At 37.1% G+C, this 15,503-nt stretch overlaps 1 protein-coding gene across 2 annotated transcripts in view; it reads right to left on the reverse strand.

The window, feature by feature from the left end:
* Positions 1–15,503, reverse strand: part of LOC123675582 (calsyntenin-1) — a 217,516-nt gene that overhangs the window by 9,067 nt on the left and 192,946 nt on the right. For both annotated transcript variants that reach the window (XM_045610960.1, XM_045610959.1), the window contains 6 exons: positions 9,664–9,862; positions 7,239–7,564; positions 5,084–5,211; positions 3,927–4,103; positions 3,223–3,345; positions 1,631–1,840 (listed from right to left, as the gene is read on the reverse strand). In XM_045610960.1, the coding sequence (XP_045466916.1) occupies positions 1,631–1,840; positions 3,223–3,345; positions 3,927–4,103; positions 5,084–5,211; positions 7,239–7,564; positions 9,664–9,862 (1,163 nt within the window). The remainder of the gene's footprint in view (positions 1–1,630; positions 1,841–3,222; positions 3,346–3,926; positions 4,104–5,083; positions 5,212–7,238; positions 7,565–9,663; positions 9,863–15,503) is intronic.

Consider the following 15,503-nt stretch of genomic DNA (forward strand, 5'->3'; position numbering starts at 1 on the left):
AAGTCACAAAAAAATCCTGAGTTTTCAATATATACTAACTGACAAAGAAACTGCAACACACAGAAGGAGCTGTTTAAATTTTAATAAAACATAGTAAAGTAAAACATAGATAGTATAGCAAGAAGTAAATGATAGATATTTGGAGAAAAAACGAAGGGTTTCCATTTTAATTTATTAAATTTGTTAATGATGTGTCTGTCCACCGCGATTTTCTATACACTCCCCAACACGTCTCGGCATTGATCTATTCTTCTATCTATTTCTTCTTGAGGGATGCTAACCCAAGCTACCTGCACCAGAGCCACCAAAGTCCGTGTGGGTAAATTGCGAAGCCTTCTACCTATGATGTCCAAATCATGCTCTATGGGCGAAAGATCGAGGATCTCGGCGGCCATGGCAAAATATTCACATGGGTCGCTTCGAAAAACTCTGAACTAACTCTGGCAACATAAGGTCGGGCATTATCTTGCTGAAATATTGGATTCTCGAGCCGGTTAAGGTAAAGGAGAACATATGGCTCCACTATTTCTTGAAGGTAACGCAGCGCTGTCATGTTACCTCGAATACAGACTAGAGGTGACCTACTTGCATGTGCAATAGTACCTCAAACCATAACGCCTACTGTTCTTTGTACATGACGCTCATCGAACTGAGATTCACGTCTTTCTCCCCGATTTCGTCTAACCCTTCTTCGGTCATCATCTGCACCCAAGGATAATCGAGATTTATCAGAAAAGACGTCCTGATGCCATTCCACATTCCAATGTTGACGTTCTCTGCACCTACAGTGGTGCAGTTGCCGGCGAAGCTCAACTGTCAGAAGTAACACAAGATGGCGTCAATAATGCTGCAGTCCAAAAGACCTTATCCGGCAGTAAACCGTTCGGACAGTTACAGGATGGCCTTGTTTTCCTAACCACTCATCAGCCAAAGATTGAGTTGTCGCAAACCGGTCTCTAAAGGCCATAAGTCTTAGACGTCGATCTTGAACTTCATTTGTGGCCCTTCGACGTCCGGTGCCTACTCTTCTTCGATTTTGGGCATTATAAAAACAACCCTTGACAACATCTCATAATAGTAGTTGGATTTCTGTTCGTACGGTTAGCGATTTCTCGAAATGACAACCCCGCCTACCGTAGATCTATAATTCGACCTCTTTCAAATTCACTTAGCTGGCGATAAATTACGCGTACATGTGCTCTAGGCATTTTAACAACAACTGAACATCGACTTTGGATCTCCTCGAACATTTAAGTAACGAAAATTATTTACATGAAAAAACCTTCACGATTTTTTTTCATAATTCAATCAATTACTCCTTGCTATACCAAGTGCTGTACTATCTATGTTTTACAAAAAAAAAAAAAAAATTAAAATTTAAACAGCTCCTTCTGGGTGTTGGAGTTGGAGTGATATCTTATGAAATTTATTTCGGTAAATAACAATAAACTAATGATAATATAGATTTACATCTTTTTTTATGCCAATAAAATGTAGAAACCTATAGTATTTTTCTACGTAAAGACAGTGCATCTGATTAGATTTCTTGGAAGATTAATATTATGCTTAGAATTTCAAAAAATTAACTTTTTCTACATAGCAATTATTATTATTATCATGGAATTCTTACCCTCACAGTTTTTTCGTTATCACAAGTTACAGTTGTCGTCAGCCTAATATTTCTGCGTCCTGCAGTTGGAAACTCTCTGGTATTCACATAGCCAACCTTTCGTACTAATGTTTCTAAATTGGTTCTATTGTCTCCTTCGACTGTTACTTCTGTTAGATCTGAATTTGTCAATAACTCCATTCCAGGTTGAAGAAGCTCCATTGCAGGAACCTGAAATTCATTGTATTTTGGATGAGTGTGATATGATACAGACGAATATTTTCAAAAATGTATTAGTAAGGGAATGAATTGAAGCATAAAGAAATAATTAAAAAATTCCGTGCTCGAGTGTACCGATTAGTTGAAGTAAGTTATTCGAAAGTTTTAGATATTGGAGGTACTTGGGTTCCAAGAAAATGAATTTCAAATAACGGGTGTTTTTTTTCGAGGTATATAACTTTAAGTTGGCATTTCTGTTCAAGATGGCGACCGATTTAACAGCTGTCAAGTGATTTATTCTCAGTTTGGTTTGGCAATTCATCATGAATAAACTCACGCTTGAAGAACGCTCGCAAATAGTGCAATTTTATTTCGAAAATAATGGTTCTGTGCGGAATACGTATCGCGCACTACGTCCATTTTATTTTGTTTAGCGATGAAGCGCACTTCTGGTTGAATGGCTACGTCAACAAACTAAACTGCCACATTTGAAGTGAAGCTAATCCTCAAGTGTATGTCGAAACACCGTTACATCCAGAAAAACTGACTGTTTGGTGCGCTTTATGGGCTGGTGGAATCATTGGTCCGTACTTCTTCAAAAACGATGATGGCCAGAACGTTACAGTCAATGGTGATCGGTATAGAGCCATGATTACTAACTTTTTCATTCCTGAATTGAACAACCATGATGTCCAGGAGCTGTGGTTCCAACAATACGGCGCAACATGTCACACAGCTCGTGCCACAAGCGATTTATTGAAAGACACGTTTGGTGACCGCCTAATTTCACGTTTCGGACCTGTGAATTGGCCTCCAAGATCTTGTGGTTTAACACCGCTAGATTACTTTTTGTGGGGCTATGTAAAGTCAATGGTCTGTGCGGATAAACCACAAACCCTTGACCATTTGGAAGACAACATTCGCCGTGTTATTGCCGATATACGGCCACAAATGTTGGAAAAAGTCATCGAAAATTGGACGTCCAGATTGAACTACATCCGAGCCAGCCGTGGCGGTCATATGCCAGAAATCATATGTAAAATGTAATGCCACAAGATTATCTTGCGGATAAATAAAATTCATGTCAATCGAATAATCCATCGTTGTTTTATTGCAATTTAAAGTTCTATAGCTCTAAAAAAAACACCTTTTACTTAGGTTTCCTCATCGAAAGTAAGGTGATCAATGCTTAGGTTTCAGATACTGAATATTGAAATCAGTGATTTATTGGTTCATATTTGAGGCGAAAAAAATTTTCAGCAATAACATGGTCTCTGATTTAGAGGATTTTGGTGGTAAAATCCAAAAGCTCATATGGTATCTCGAATCGACCTAGTGTTATGAAAACACGTTATCTTCAGTTGAATTCAATAATTTTTGGCAAAGTTTTTTACCTGTAAGCTTTCTTTGCACTGATGTAAGCAGTTCAGTACTTCTGGTTTCTCAGTTTCTCCAACCAAGACACTCAATCCAGCTAGGTATCCCTTCAAGTGATGTTTCATCTTATTGTCTGAGCCCTTAAAATAATTTCATGGAAATGTAGAGATGAAGCAATTGAGGTTACAGAATTAAAGACAATATTATTCATCTTGTTATATGCTAATGTTTATTTATTCAGTAAAGATTGATATCTGGAAATTAGGGCATATAATTCTGTTTAGAAATGTGAATGGTTTAAAAATATAAACTCCATCATTAGGTACAGAGATTGTTTGTTGATGATGATGTTTTTTCAGAAGAAGTATTATTACATACCGATTATTCTGTTTTACTATTTAGCAATTGAAAGATGAATTGAAAAGGTTGATAATGTAGAGTTTTCCAAATACAACAAGGAGTTGAGCAAAATTTAATAACCTCAATTTATGCACTGAAAGAGCACACAAAAGATAACTTCGGCTACTTTTTTATTTGAGATGTAGAAGTATCATCGTAAAAATCCTGAAATCTGATCTTTTTATAGGATATCGAATATTTTTTCTTTTTGAGGATAAATAAAATAAAACTTAGAATTGTGATTTGGTCAGTTTGAAAAATACAAATGAATTATAGATTTTCATTTTGAGGAACTTAATAAAAATTTACTAAAGTTACTCACTTGCCAGCAAGCACCGACAGTCAGAGTAGTGTTGATCCCTTTGGTTGGATGTAACGGCCAGTCATCAATGACTTCTGGGTTTTTCTTTTCTGTGTGGAACAATTGACCATCGATGTAGAGTTCTACGTCTGGGAAACGGACGTTTATAGCGTAGTGATGCCATTGGTCGTCACAAATCTATCGAAAAAAAATCAGTAGGTATCAAAGTAGGTATGACAAAATTTAGGAATCAAGTTCCAGATTGCAACGATATTGCACGCTTCGGTCCATGTTGGGCTGCTGGAATTTTCGAAGACGCGATAATTTGTCAGTTGATCGTGTACCATCGGTCGGAGCGCGGATGCGCGGATCTAGAGAGATTTTCAATAGTTGTCGAGACTTCAGCAAGGATACGTACCTAATTTATCGGCGAGAATTGTGTCGGGATTCTCGGTAAGTGTTGACATGAATATTTGTATTCAACAAGTAATAATCTCAGCAGAACGAATTAATTTAATTTGAAACAGTTGTTTTTTTTTAGTCATCCATCTTATCGAAACGTACTTCAGGTTTGGTAGGATTCTTTTTGAGTCAAACAATTTCAGCAAAACTCCTTCTCAGGTTTATTTGATAATAAATGTAATGATTTCTTTCTAATTTTTTGGTTAGAAATCGGAGGAGTTGTAAATTCAGTTAACATATTTAAATATCGTTGTTCATTTTCTCAAAGCACCTCCCGTGTAATTGGGATTGAAAGATATCAAGAAGTACTTCCTTGAGATACAGAATTTGGAATAGTACGTATGTTGGACCACTTTAGTTCCTGAATCTGAAAGAATACCTGCGTAATACCTGGCGTTATCACATCAACTTCGTTGAATGGGGATTGGAGTACTATAGCTTCCTGATAAAATCTGGTGTTCAGAAAGCTGAAAATAATTTACAGAAGAGGGTTCCATCCTAATAGCAGAGCGACTCATTTAAAACCGATTCAAGTTAAGTTTTTATTTCATTATTTGTTTAGAGTGAAAAGGATCGATCATTGTATATTTTAATTTTATTAAATTTGTAAAAACCTGGGTAGGAGGTAGCCAAACTACCCCTAGAAATTAGTCTTTAGAGTCTCATGGGCGATTGTAACGTTACAAGATAGATGAAAAATTATTATTATTGCTTACTTGTGGTATCTTCCACCTCCATTCAGCTGGTCTGAAAATGTTCAAGTCTCCTTCAGAGAAGTCTCTCCTCAGCAGGAGAATCAATCGGCAGTTTCTTACAAAAAGAGCATAATGGTGTCTGTTCATTTCTGTGAAAAGAAATAAAGTTTGGAATCATTTTTTCATTATCTCAGAAAATATTAATGTCGCCAATTCAATATTGTTTACCGTTTGGTGAATGAAAGAACGAATAAACAAAACTGAATTGAAACAAGGATAAATTGATAGAAACGAATATTGCAATTATCCTAAGCGAATGATAAAAGGTTTTCCAATAAGAGGTTTCATTTTGATATTAAATATTCAAGAGAAATCAATGCCATTACCGATGGAAAACAATATCGGCCAAATGACCGCCACGGCTACGGTTGCAGCGCCATATTCTTTTCATGAAATTTTCCATGACCAATTCGCTTTATGTCCTGGATAAATTCACGAATTCCATCTTTCACGTGGTCCGAAAAAAAAGTATAAAGGTGTTAAATCACAAGATCTCGGTGGCCAATTTTGATCACCTTTTCTGGGAAATAACACGTCCAGCAAAATTGCGTCTGTATCGTTGCTTCTACAAGAGCGTAGAAAAGGGAGGTACTGGGGGTAATACACTGCGCAAAAAAATTAACGCACATTATGGAAATCTCAAATTTATTCTACAACTGAAGGTGTGAATGTCCGAAGACCAGGACAGGGTAGACCACGGGTAACAACTGCCATTCAAGAACGTTACTTGAGAGTTTCTTCGTTGAGACAACGGTTTGCAACCGCTCGCCTCCTTCAAAATCAGCTTGAGCAAACTCATGGGGTGCAAATTAGCACTAAGACAATAAACCGCCCCAGAGAATATGATTTAAGGCCTCGTGTCGCGGCAAGAGGCCCAGCTCTTACCCCAGCCCATCGAAGGACGCGTTTGGATTTTGCGAGAGAGCATATCCATTGGGAAGAGGCTGATTGGGAAAGAGTTCTCTTCACAGATGAGCCTCTACCATTGTGATCGGCGTTCCCTTGTATACAGACGTCCACATGAAAGATATGTTCAGTGCAATTTCCTGAATACTACTGGTTTCGGGGGAGGATCGATTATGGTATGGGGTGGAATATCTTTGACTGCTCGCACAGACCTAGTGGTCGTTGATAATGGAGCTATGAATGCTGATAGGTATATAAGGAACATTCTTGAAGAGCATGTAGTGTCATTTGCCCCATACATTGGTGATAATTTCATTTTTATGGACGATAATGCCAGACCCCATCGTGCGCGCATCGTTCAGGAGTACCTTGAAGAGGTGTAAGTTTTTTGAATGGAATGGCCAGCAGGAAGTCCAGATCTCAATCCGATTGAGCAGGTTTGGGACAACCTCAATAGAAGGCTGAGAAGTTCAGAAAATCATCCAGCTCCTCTTAATGACTTAGGAATCCAACTCAGAGAAATCTGGGAAGGATTAGATCAGAACATTTTAAGATCACTCATTTTGAGTATGAACCGTCGTTGCCGAGCTGTAATTAACGCAAGGGGTGGAAATACCAAGTATTAAATCACTTATCAGCATTCCAGTGTTTTGAAAATTTTTTATTTCTCTTCTTTCACATAAGATTCGGTGAAATCCTGAATTTTTCTTCCATTTAATGCGTCTTGTTTCGTTCAAAACCTTCCCGAGAGAACATAATAAATAAGTTATAAAGTCAATGTAGGGTTAACTTTCATCAAAATTGAGATTTTCAGAATGTGCGTTAATTTTTTTTGCGCAGTGTAATTCTCAAGATCGTCGAGGAATCGACACTACTATATTCTGAATTGTTCTTGAGCGACGCACACGGTTTCGATTCTTTACATCACTCACTTGTTCAAACAGCTCAAATTTTTTCACCAGTTTCACTATTGTCGGCCAAAAATGTGCTTCACTACGACCCAAAAGTGTTTAGTTTTGAGAACTATGACAGCAATATGCTTACCGTTTTTGTAGTGAATTTTAACAATTTCAATGTGTTTGAAACGCGCATCGTTTCATTATGATGACAGATGACAGCTTCAAAAGTGACAGCTATCCAGATAGTGGGTTATTCAAAATGAAATCTCTTATTGGAAAACCTTATATATAGATGGTGTGGTGTTACTCACTGTGGTCATCAGCAGAGCAAAGGATATGCTCCTTGATATGTTTGTCTTGGTTAGGATGCTGGGCATGACGCATCCAAGTGGCGAAGGTGAATGTAGGTGGTAAGTTATGATCTAGCACATGGTTAGGAATGGAAACTGCAGTTGAACTGCCGTCGAATTCGAACATCTGATCTGATTCATGGCCCTCATCCGAAATTAGAGGTTTGGTCCATTCAGCTCCTACTCCTGGACTTGGGAGAAGGTCAATGGCAGATGGTGAAGCCCCACAGAGTTTGCGTTGTGATTGCACGCTGTAGGTGTCGCGGTCGCAACCTTTTCCGATATGTCTGTAGAAGAAAAATAATTTCGGTGAACGTAGTAGTGAATAATATGAAAATAAACAACACAAACAGATCACTCGTTATGAGCGGACGTATATATCTCTTTATCTTTAGAGTCTTCATAACTCAAAAGTTGAACAGTGGCATTTTAAAGGTAGTGAATATTCTGTTCCCCAAGAGTTTCAAATATTTTATATTGAAATTCATGCACTAAATCAATCCATATACAAACGAATAAAACTGTATTTAATCAGTTACTGAAATTAATTCCTCAGAAATTGAAATCTTTTGCTGGCTATTCATATGGAAAAATAAATATAAAATGGTTATCAAACTCATCTATTCCTTGCGGTTAAGGTCGAACACAACGTATGAATTACATATTTCCCTCGTTATTTTTGTAGGAAATATAATTCGTTTGTTTATCTTTCATCTCCCAATGCTATACATTTGAATAATTATGTGCATTCAATTATTATGCTTTTTACCTACATAAATTTGTAGAAAGTTCATAAGGTGCTGCAATACTCATGAAATCAATACTGTAAGTGAAAACTAACAAATTTATCAATGATAAAAACATCAGAATTTTACCGATAACATTTACAGAATTAAATGAGTATGAAATACTATTTCATTATTTTTCATACAATTTTGATAATACAGGGTGGCCATTTGAAAACAAAACAGACGAGATTACAGACGAAATAAAGTTTTTCGATAGAAATGCTCAGACAGGTCGATTTCTGTTTCGAGGCGGACAACTTAAGATGTAGGTTACGGACGCATAGCGCTTCAACCCTTGCTACTACAACCCTCACCCCCAAATTTTGAATAGGGAAGATGGGGTGAGTGATACCTCATTTGAAAGGTATTTTTATACTGGTTTCAGCACAGTAATTGTTTTTTCATTTTATGCATTAGTTCTCGAAATATTCTTAACTAAGTATTTGAAAATGAAGTGGTGTTTTCATGGCACTTGTAGTGTTTTGTGAAAAATCGACATTTTGAGCTTCAAAACAACCATGACTGTGGCTTCCTTCCTAACTAACTAACGCATGAATATTTCGAGAACTAATGCATAAAATGAAAAAACAATTACTGTGCTGAAATCAGTATAAAAATACCTTTAAATTGAGGTATCACTCACCCCATCTTCCCTATTCAAAAATTGGGGGTGGGGGTTGTAGCAGCAAGGGTTGAAGCGCTATGCGTCCGTAACCTACATCTTAAGTTGTCCCCCTCGAAACAGAAATCGACCTGTCCGAGCATTTCTATCGAAAAACTTTATTTCGTCTGTAATCTCGTCTGTTTCGTTTTCAAATGCCCACCCTGTATTATGCATGTGTTTCATGATATGTGAATGGTACAGCGTTCAGGTTAGAATTTCATTTCTACTAAACAGCTTTGCAAGAGACTAACTTCGATACAGCAATGAAAGTGACCAAATCGACATATACCTACTATTTCATATGAAGATCAACTAGCATTGGGATGCATTCAAAAGGATAGGAGAGACAATAAATTCTCTGTTGACCCTGATCCTTAATAAATTTTTGGGAACTTCTGGCCTAGTTCAAGTGACTCTTAATATACTTCATCCAAATAAAAAAGAAAAATAAGTCACACAACTAAAACCAAGTAAAAATTCTCATGTCTATGCGAATCATAAGAAAGATAATAAGAAGTGATAGATTTAGTTAGCTGCATGCTGCAGCCAATGAAAGTAACCAAATCGGCATGAGGTGGAACGTGGAATATTTTAGCCAATAGAAACAACAAAATTGAAACATTTTGGTTCCTGAGACTATGCGATATGATATTGGGGTTTATTTGAAATTACTGTTAGGCAATAAATATCCTGGGTCCTAATTGCTCTGAATTTGGACAACCCGTGTATAATCAAACCATTCTGGCTTCCTCCGAGTGACTTTGAGTATTATACATTTCTCTAATTCTTTTCATTGCACTGAGATAAAATTTTTGTTTTATATTTCCTGTTAGTACTATATTTGAATATGCTCATTTTCATTATAGTAGACTTCCCGCTCAAAAAGTGAATTGTCCTATGAATATCCCCAATTATTGAAGAATCAAAAGCTTACCTGGTGGCCAAATCCACTCTGGTTCTCAACTTTCTGATGTTGCATGGAACATCACAGAGTTCCAAAGAAGCAGATGGGAACAGTTCTTGTTTTCCAGTTGTTGGAGCATAATCAACTCTCTCTGGTAGTCCTCTCCATCCAAGTCTGCACACCTTGTTTACTTTGATAGTTACCATAACTGGCAAACTTTGTCTCATACCTGGAAGGAGAGATTATGCATAATTAATTTGAAATTAAATAGAGGCGTCTTTGTATTAGCCAAATTAACATGACAACAACAACCTTTTAAAGAAATCCCGGGTGTAAAATTATTATTCTTTTTACTGAATATTGAGTTGAGGTGATCGAATCCATTGCAAAGTTATTGGTTGGTAATGAGCTTGAAAGTTCTTTAATTTGTTTGCTCATTATGCCAGAAACTAAAATATGGCTTTCTAGCGGTAATTGCCTGAAGAGATAATTTCGTTACGATGTCTGTAATTTTCTTCGGATTTTGATCCAGAACGATAGGCTTCGACTCATTGATGACAAATTGGTGGTCAAATTCGAGAATGCCTCTACGTTCGGCCACAAACACGATAACTTCCTAATGAAGATCTCTAGAAGCTTGAAATTTTCACGCTAGGTTTGGATTTCGAACATTTGTTAACGGGCAACATCCAATTAGGGTTTCTGTAATTGTGGCTGTATGTCATTGGCGCAACTGGGGAGGGGGTTGCTTCAGCCCTCATCAAATTTTGAATTTAATATAGGTATAAGTAATAACGGGTAATACCTAATGTTTGGTGTTGAACAAACTCAATATAACCAATACAATACAATTCATTCGTCATATTTACTTTATACTCATTCCTTATGAAGGAAGGTGGAATCACAGTTTTCTGAAGTGAAACTATTTTAGCTCTAAAAAGATTGATTACTTTTTATAAGCCGATTACCATTGAAAAATTATTCGATTTGGAATACGATTTGAGATATGAGGAAATGAGAAACCAGTAGGAAAATTTCGTAATGTTTTTATTAGTGTGAAACCTTTAAGAACGTATCTTAAAATCTAGCACGTCATCTACACTGCGCAAAAGCAAGAGGCCCAGCTCTTACTCCAGCTCATCGAAGGGCGTGTTTGGATTTTGCGAGAGAGCATATCCATTGGGAAGTGGCTGATTGGGAAAGAGTTCTCTTCACAGATGAAGCTAGATTCTGCCTCTACCATTGTGATCGACGTTCCCTTGTAAACAGACGTCCACATGAAAGATATGACCAGGTTTCGGGGGAGGATCGATTATGGTGTTGGGTGCAATATCTTTGACTGCTCGCATAGACCTAGTGGTTGTTGATAATAGAGCTATGAATGCTGATAGGTATATAAGGAATATTCTTGGAGAGCATGTAGTGCCATTTGCCCCATACATTGGTGAAAATTTCATTTTTAAGGACCATAATGCCAGACCCCATCGTGCGCGCATCGTTCAGGAATACCTTGAAGAGGTTGAAGTCTCTTGAATGGATTGGCCAGCAAGAAGTTCAGATCTCAATCTGATTGAGCAGGTTTGGGACAACCTCATTAGAAGGTTGAGAAGTTCAGAAAATCATCCAGCTACTCTTAATGACTTAGGAATCCAACTCAGAGAAATCTGGGAAGGATTAGATCAGAACATTTTAAGATCACTCATTTCGAGTATGAACCGTCGTTGCCGAGCTGTAATTAACGCAAGGGGTGGAAATACCAAGTATTAAATCACTTATCAGCATTCCAGTATTTTGAAAATTGTTTATTTCTCTTCTTTCACATAAGATTCGGTGAAATCCTGAATTTTTCTCCCATTTAATGTGTCTTGTTTCGTTCAAAACTTTCCCGAGAGAACATAAAAAATAAGTTATAAAGTCAATGTAGAGTTAACTTTCATTAAAATTGAGATTTTCAGAATCTGCGTTAATTTTTTTGCGCAGTGTAGTTCAGAGTTTCAGGGATCCCACGAAGGAAATGACTCTATTGGAAATGAATCAGGATTTTGTTTCATGTATACGCAGGCGATTTATTATTTTTCGCTAAAGTTCATTCAATCCGCCTCTAATCTGAATTAGAAATAGGGTTGGCCTGTAAATTTTCTCTTATATTTTTTTTTTCCACCGATTCCTTTAAGCCTTTGAAAGGTTCTAATCCTACGGTGGGTGTTGAAGACTATTTCCTGAAAAGAACATTGGTTTCCTTATTTCCCTTTAGTGTCCAGATCCGGCCAGTGGCGTACCCAAGGGAAGGAATAAGGGGTGTATTTAACCCCCCTCCCAAGACTAATTTCCATTATAACTGACAACGCTCAATGATTTAATCGTACATAAATTGAATCAACGAATTCATAAACCAGCGTTTATATCAAAGGGCTCAATCTTGCCGACTGCCATCGGCACAATCATTATTTACATACAGGCTATAAATGCCAAACTGATAATAAACAATCGCGTAAAAATTAATGAGATCCTGAAGTAAAAGCTCCGAACTACTCGAATTGGACGAGTGGCACTCCTGATAGCAATTTCTCTAATTTTTTAGGAATTTGAAGTAAATTAATAATATCATTACTTACTACGTTAATATTATCACTCATCAGGTCACTAGGTTCAGCAACGGGTGTTTTTTTAGGTTACTATATGTTATCTATTTACTTAGATGAAAATGTAATAGTCCGAAGTCACAAAAGAATCTGTAGTTTTCAATATATATAGGGTGTTTTTTTTCGAGGTATATAACTTTGAGTTGGCATTACTGTTCAGGATCGCGACCGATTTAACAGCTGTCAAGTGATTCATTCTCAGTTTGGTTTGGCAATTCATCATGAATAGACTCACGCCTGAACAACGCTTGCAAATAATGCAATTTCATTTAGAAAATAATGGTTCTGTGCGGAATACGTATCGCGCACTACGTCCATTTTATTTTGTTTAGCGATGAAGCGCACTTCTGGTTGAATAGCTATGTCAACAAACAAAACTGCCGCATTTGGAGTGAAGCTAATCCTCAAGTGTATTCAAAACGCCGTTACATCCAGAAAAACTGACTGCTTGGTGCGCTTTATGGGCTGGTGGAATCATTGGTCCGTACTTCTTCAAAAACGATGATGGCCAGAACGTTACAGTCAATGGTTATCGGTATAGAGCCATGATTACTAACTTTTTCATTTCTGAATTGAACAACCATGAGGTCCAGGAGCTATGGTTTCAACAAGACGGCGTAACATGTCACACAGCTCGTGCCACAATCGATTTATTGAAAGGCACGTTTGGTGACCGCCTAATTCAACGTTTTGGACCTGTGAATTGGCCTCCAAGATCTTGTGATTTAACACCGCTAGACTACTTTTTGTGGGGCTATGTGAAGTCATTGGTCTATGCGGATAAGCCACAAACCCTTGACCATTTGGAAGACAACATTCGCCGTGTTATTGCCGATATACGGCCACAAATGTTGGAAAAAGTCATCGAAAATTGGACGTCCAGATTGGACTACATCCGAACCAGCCGTGGTCATATGCCAGAAATCATATTTAAAATGTAATACCACAAGATTAATAATAATAATAATAATATTATCTTCCGGATAAATAAAAATCATGTCATACGAATAATCCATCGTTGTTTCATTGCAATTTAAAGTTCTATAGCTCCAAAAAAAACACCCTTTATATTCTTTTGATAAGTTTGAGTTGGATGGAATTTGTTAATGTTATTATGAATAAACAAACTTCTTCGGAAAACCTTTTTCAAAAAAGGAAAATTGATGCAGGCCAATCTTCAAGTCTTTAGCGGTTGGATAAAACAGCTCAGCTTATACGTCGACTGGTGAAAATCAATCTCAATAAGTGTCAATAAATTTAAAGGACATTGGAAACTTTGTGGGTCAACATGTCAGCGATATAAAAGATGCGATTAGTTCACTTTGGGTTCCACCACCGGCATACACGTTTCCTTTACTCAATAAATACAGAGACAAAAGAGTAAAACTTCGTGTTCAACATGAATGGCTCGTAGAGTTCAATTGGCTCTCATACTCAGCAGAAATAACGAAACGTTTTGCAAATTTTCTGTATTTTTTGCTACAACAAGTGGGTTGAATAGCCAGTCTCTCTTTCTATTTCTCTCTCTTTCAGCTATTCACCATCCACTCCTGAATGAAAGCCTCCTCCATACTCTTCCACATTCATCTATCTCTGGGCTGTCTCAGCCAGTTTCTACCTGTAATCTCTCGGATGTCGTCCACTCATCTTTTTTGTGGTCTGCCTCTACTTCTTCTGGTCTCACGAGGTCTCCATTGTAGTGTTCTTAGTGTCCATCATCATTTTGAAGGAGGCGAGCTGTTGCAAACCGTTGTCTCAACGAAGCAACTCTCAAGTAACGTTCTTGAATGGCAGTTGTTACCCGTGGTCTACCCTGTCCTGGTCTTCGAACATTCATACCTGTCTCCCTGAATCGCTGCAACATTCTGGACACACTTGTATGGGAAACTCCAAACCTTTCTGCAATTCTTGTGTATGTCCACCCTTCTTCTCGCAAAACTACCGCTTGGGCACATTTCTCTTGGGTCAAATTGCGTGTTTCGCGTTGCATAGCGATCGAGTGTAGAAAATCAAACGAAAGAAAAACTATTGATCACTAGAATTGATCGAGAACAACTGATTTCAGAATGGAGCCAATACTTTCAAAATCTGATAATCTCATCTTTTTTTATTCCTGCTGGGAAAAAACATCTATATTGAAGAAAAACGTTGAAAGTGGATAACATATGCATGCATAATTCTGATAAAAATAATTATCATTGATAACACCTTCAGTTGTAGAATAATTTTGAGATTTCCATAATGTGCGAAAATTTTTTGGCGCAGTGTATATTATGAGAAACATTTTGTATTTGTTGCTGGTCTATCGTGATGGCAACATTTTCCCCGCTCATAATTTTGGTCTTCTGTATGTTCATCTTCAGACCAACTTGTTTTGATGCACTTATCATCTCCTCCAATTCATGAATATCACTGGAAAACAAGACAATGTCGTCAGCGAATCGCAGGTGGTTGAGAAATGAGCCGTCAACTTTGATGCTTTTCATTTGCCAATTAAGTTTTTTAAATACATCTTCAAGTACCAATGTGAACAGTTTTGGATAGAGAGTGTCGCCCTGTCCCACTCCTCTTTTTATTTTTATGGTGTTGGTTTTCAGTTTTCGTTGAATTTAACCTGCATTTTAGCATTGTCATATATGTGCTTGATGATCTGTGTAAATCTGCTGTCAATTCTTGCATTGTCCATTGAGTCTAGGATGTAACGGGTTTCTATGGAATCGAAAGATTTTTGGAAATCGATGAAAGCTAGGTGAATATAGAATAGAATAGAATAGAGTTTATTTAGTACAAATACAAAATAAACTACAGGAAATAAAGCTGTGAGTTATTCACCCTGAGGTTACAACTGTGTACAGCATTCAAATTATTATTTATTCCCTATTTTACGGTAACAAAAAAAAACTGAAAAACCAGCAACTATACATAATAAATGATAAATAAGTTTCAACTCTAAGTGATCCCTCTCTCAGCCGGTATAGGTACGTCTCTTCATCAGTTTTATCTTGTCTTCATCGGTGACTCTTTCTTCTCGGTTTTTTTTTCCCTGTCGTCTTTAGCGTGTATTTTTTCTCTTCATCTTTTCTCCCTTATTTTTTTTCTCCTTCTTTAAGTGGAATTTATAATCCTATGTATCTCAGTTCGGTCTTGTACAATCAGCCATCTCTTTAGTTCTTTGTTGAATTTATTTTTATTATTAATTTCTTTTATTTCTTTTGGTACGATCGGGTA

Source organism: Harmonia axyridis, chromosome 3 (assembly GCF_914767665.1).
Source record: "Harmonia axyridis chromosome 3, icHarAxyr1.1, whole genome shotgun sequence".
Classification (NCBI taxonomy): Eukaryota; Metazoa; Arthropoda; class Insecta; order Coleoptera; family Coccinellidae; genus Harmonia; species Harmonia axyridis.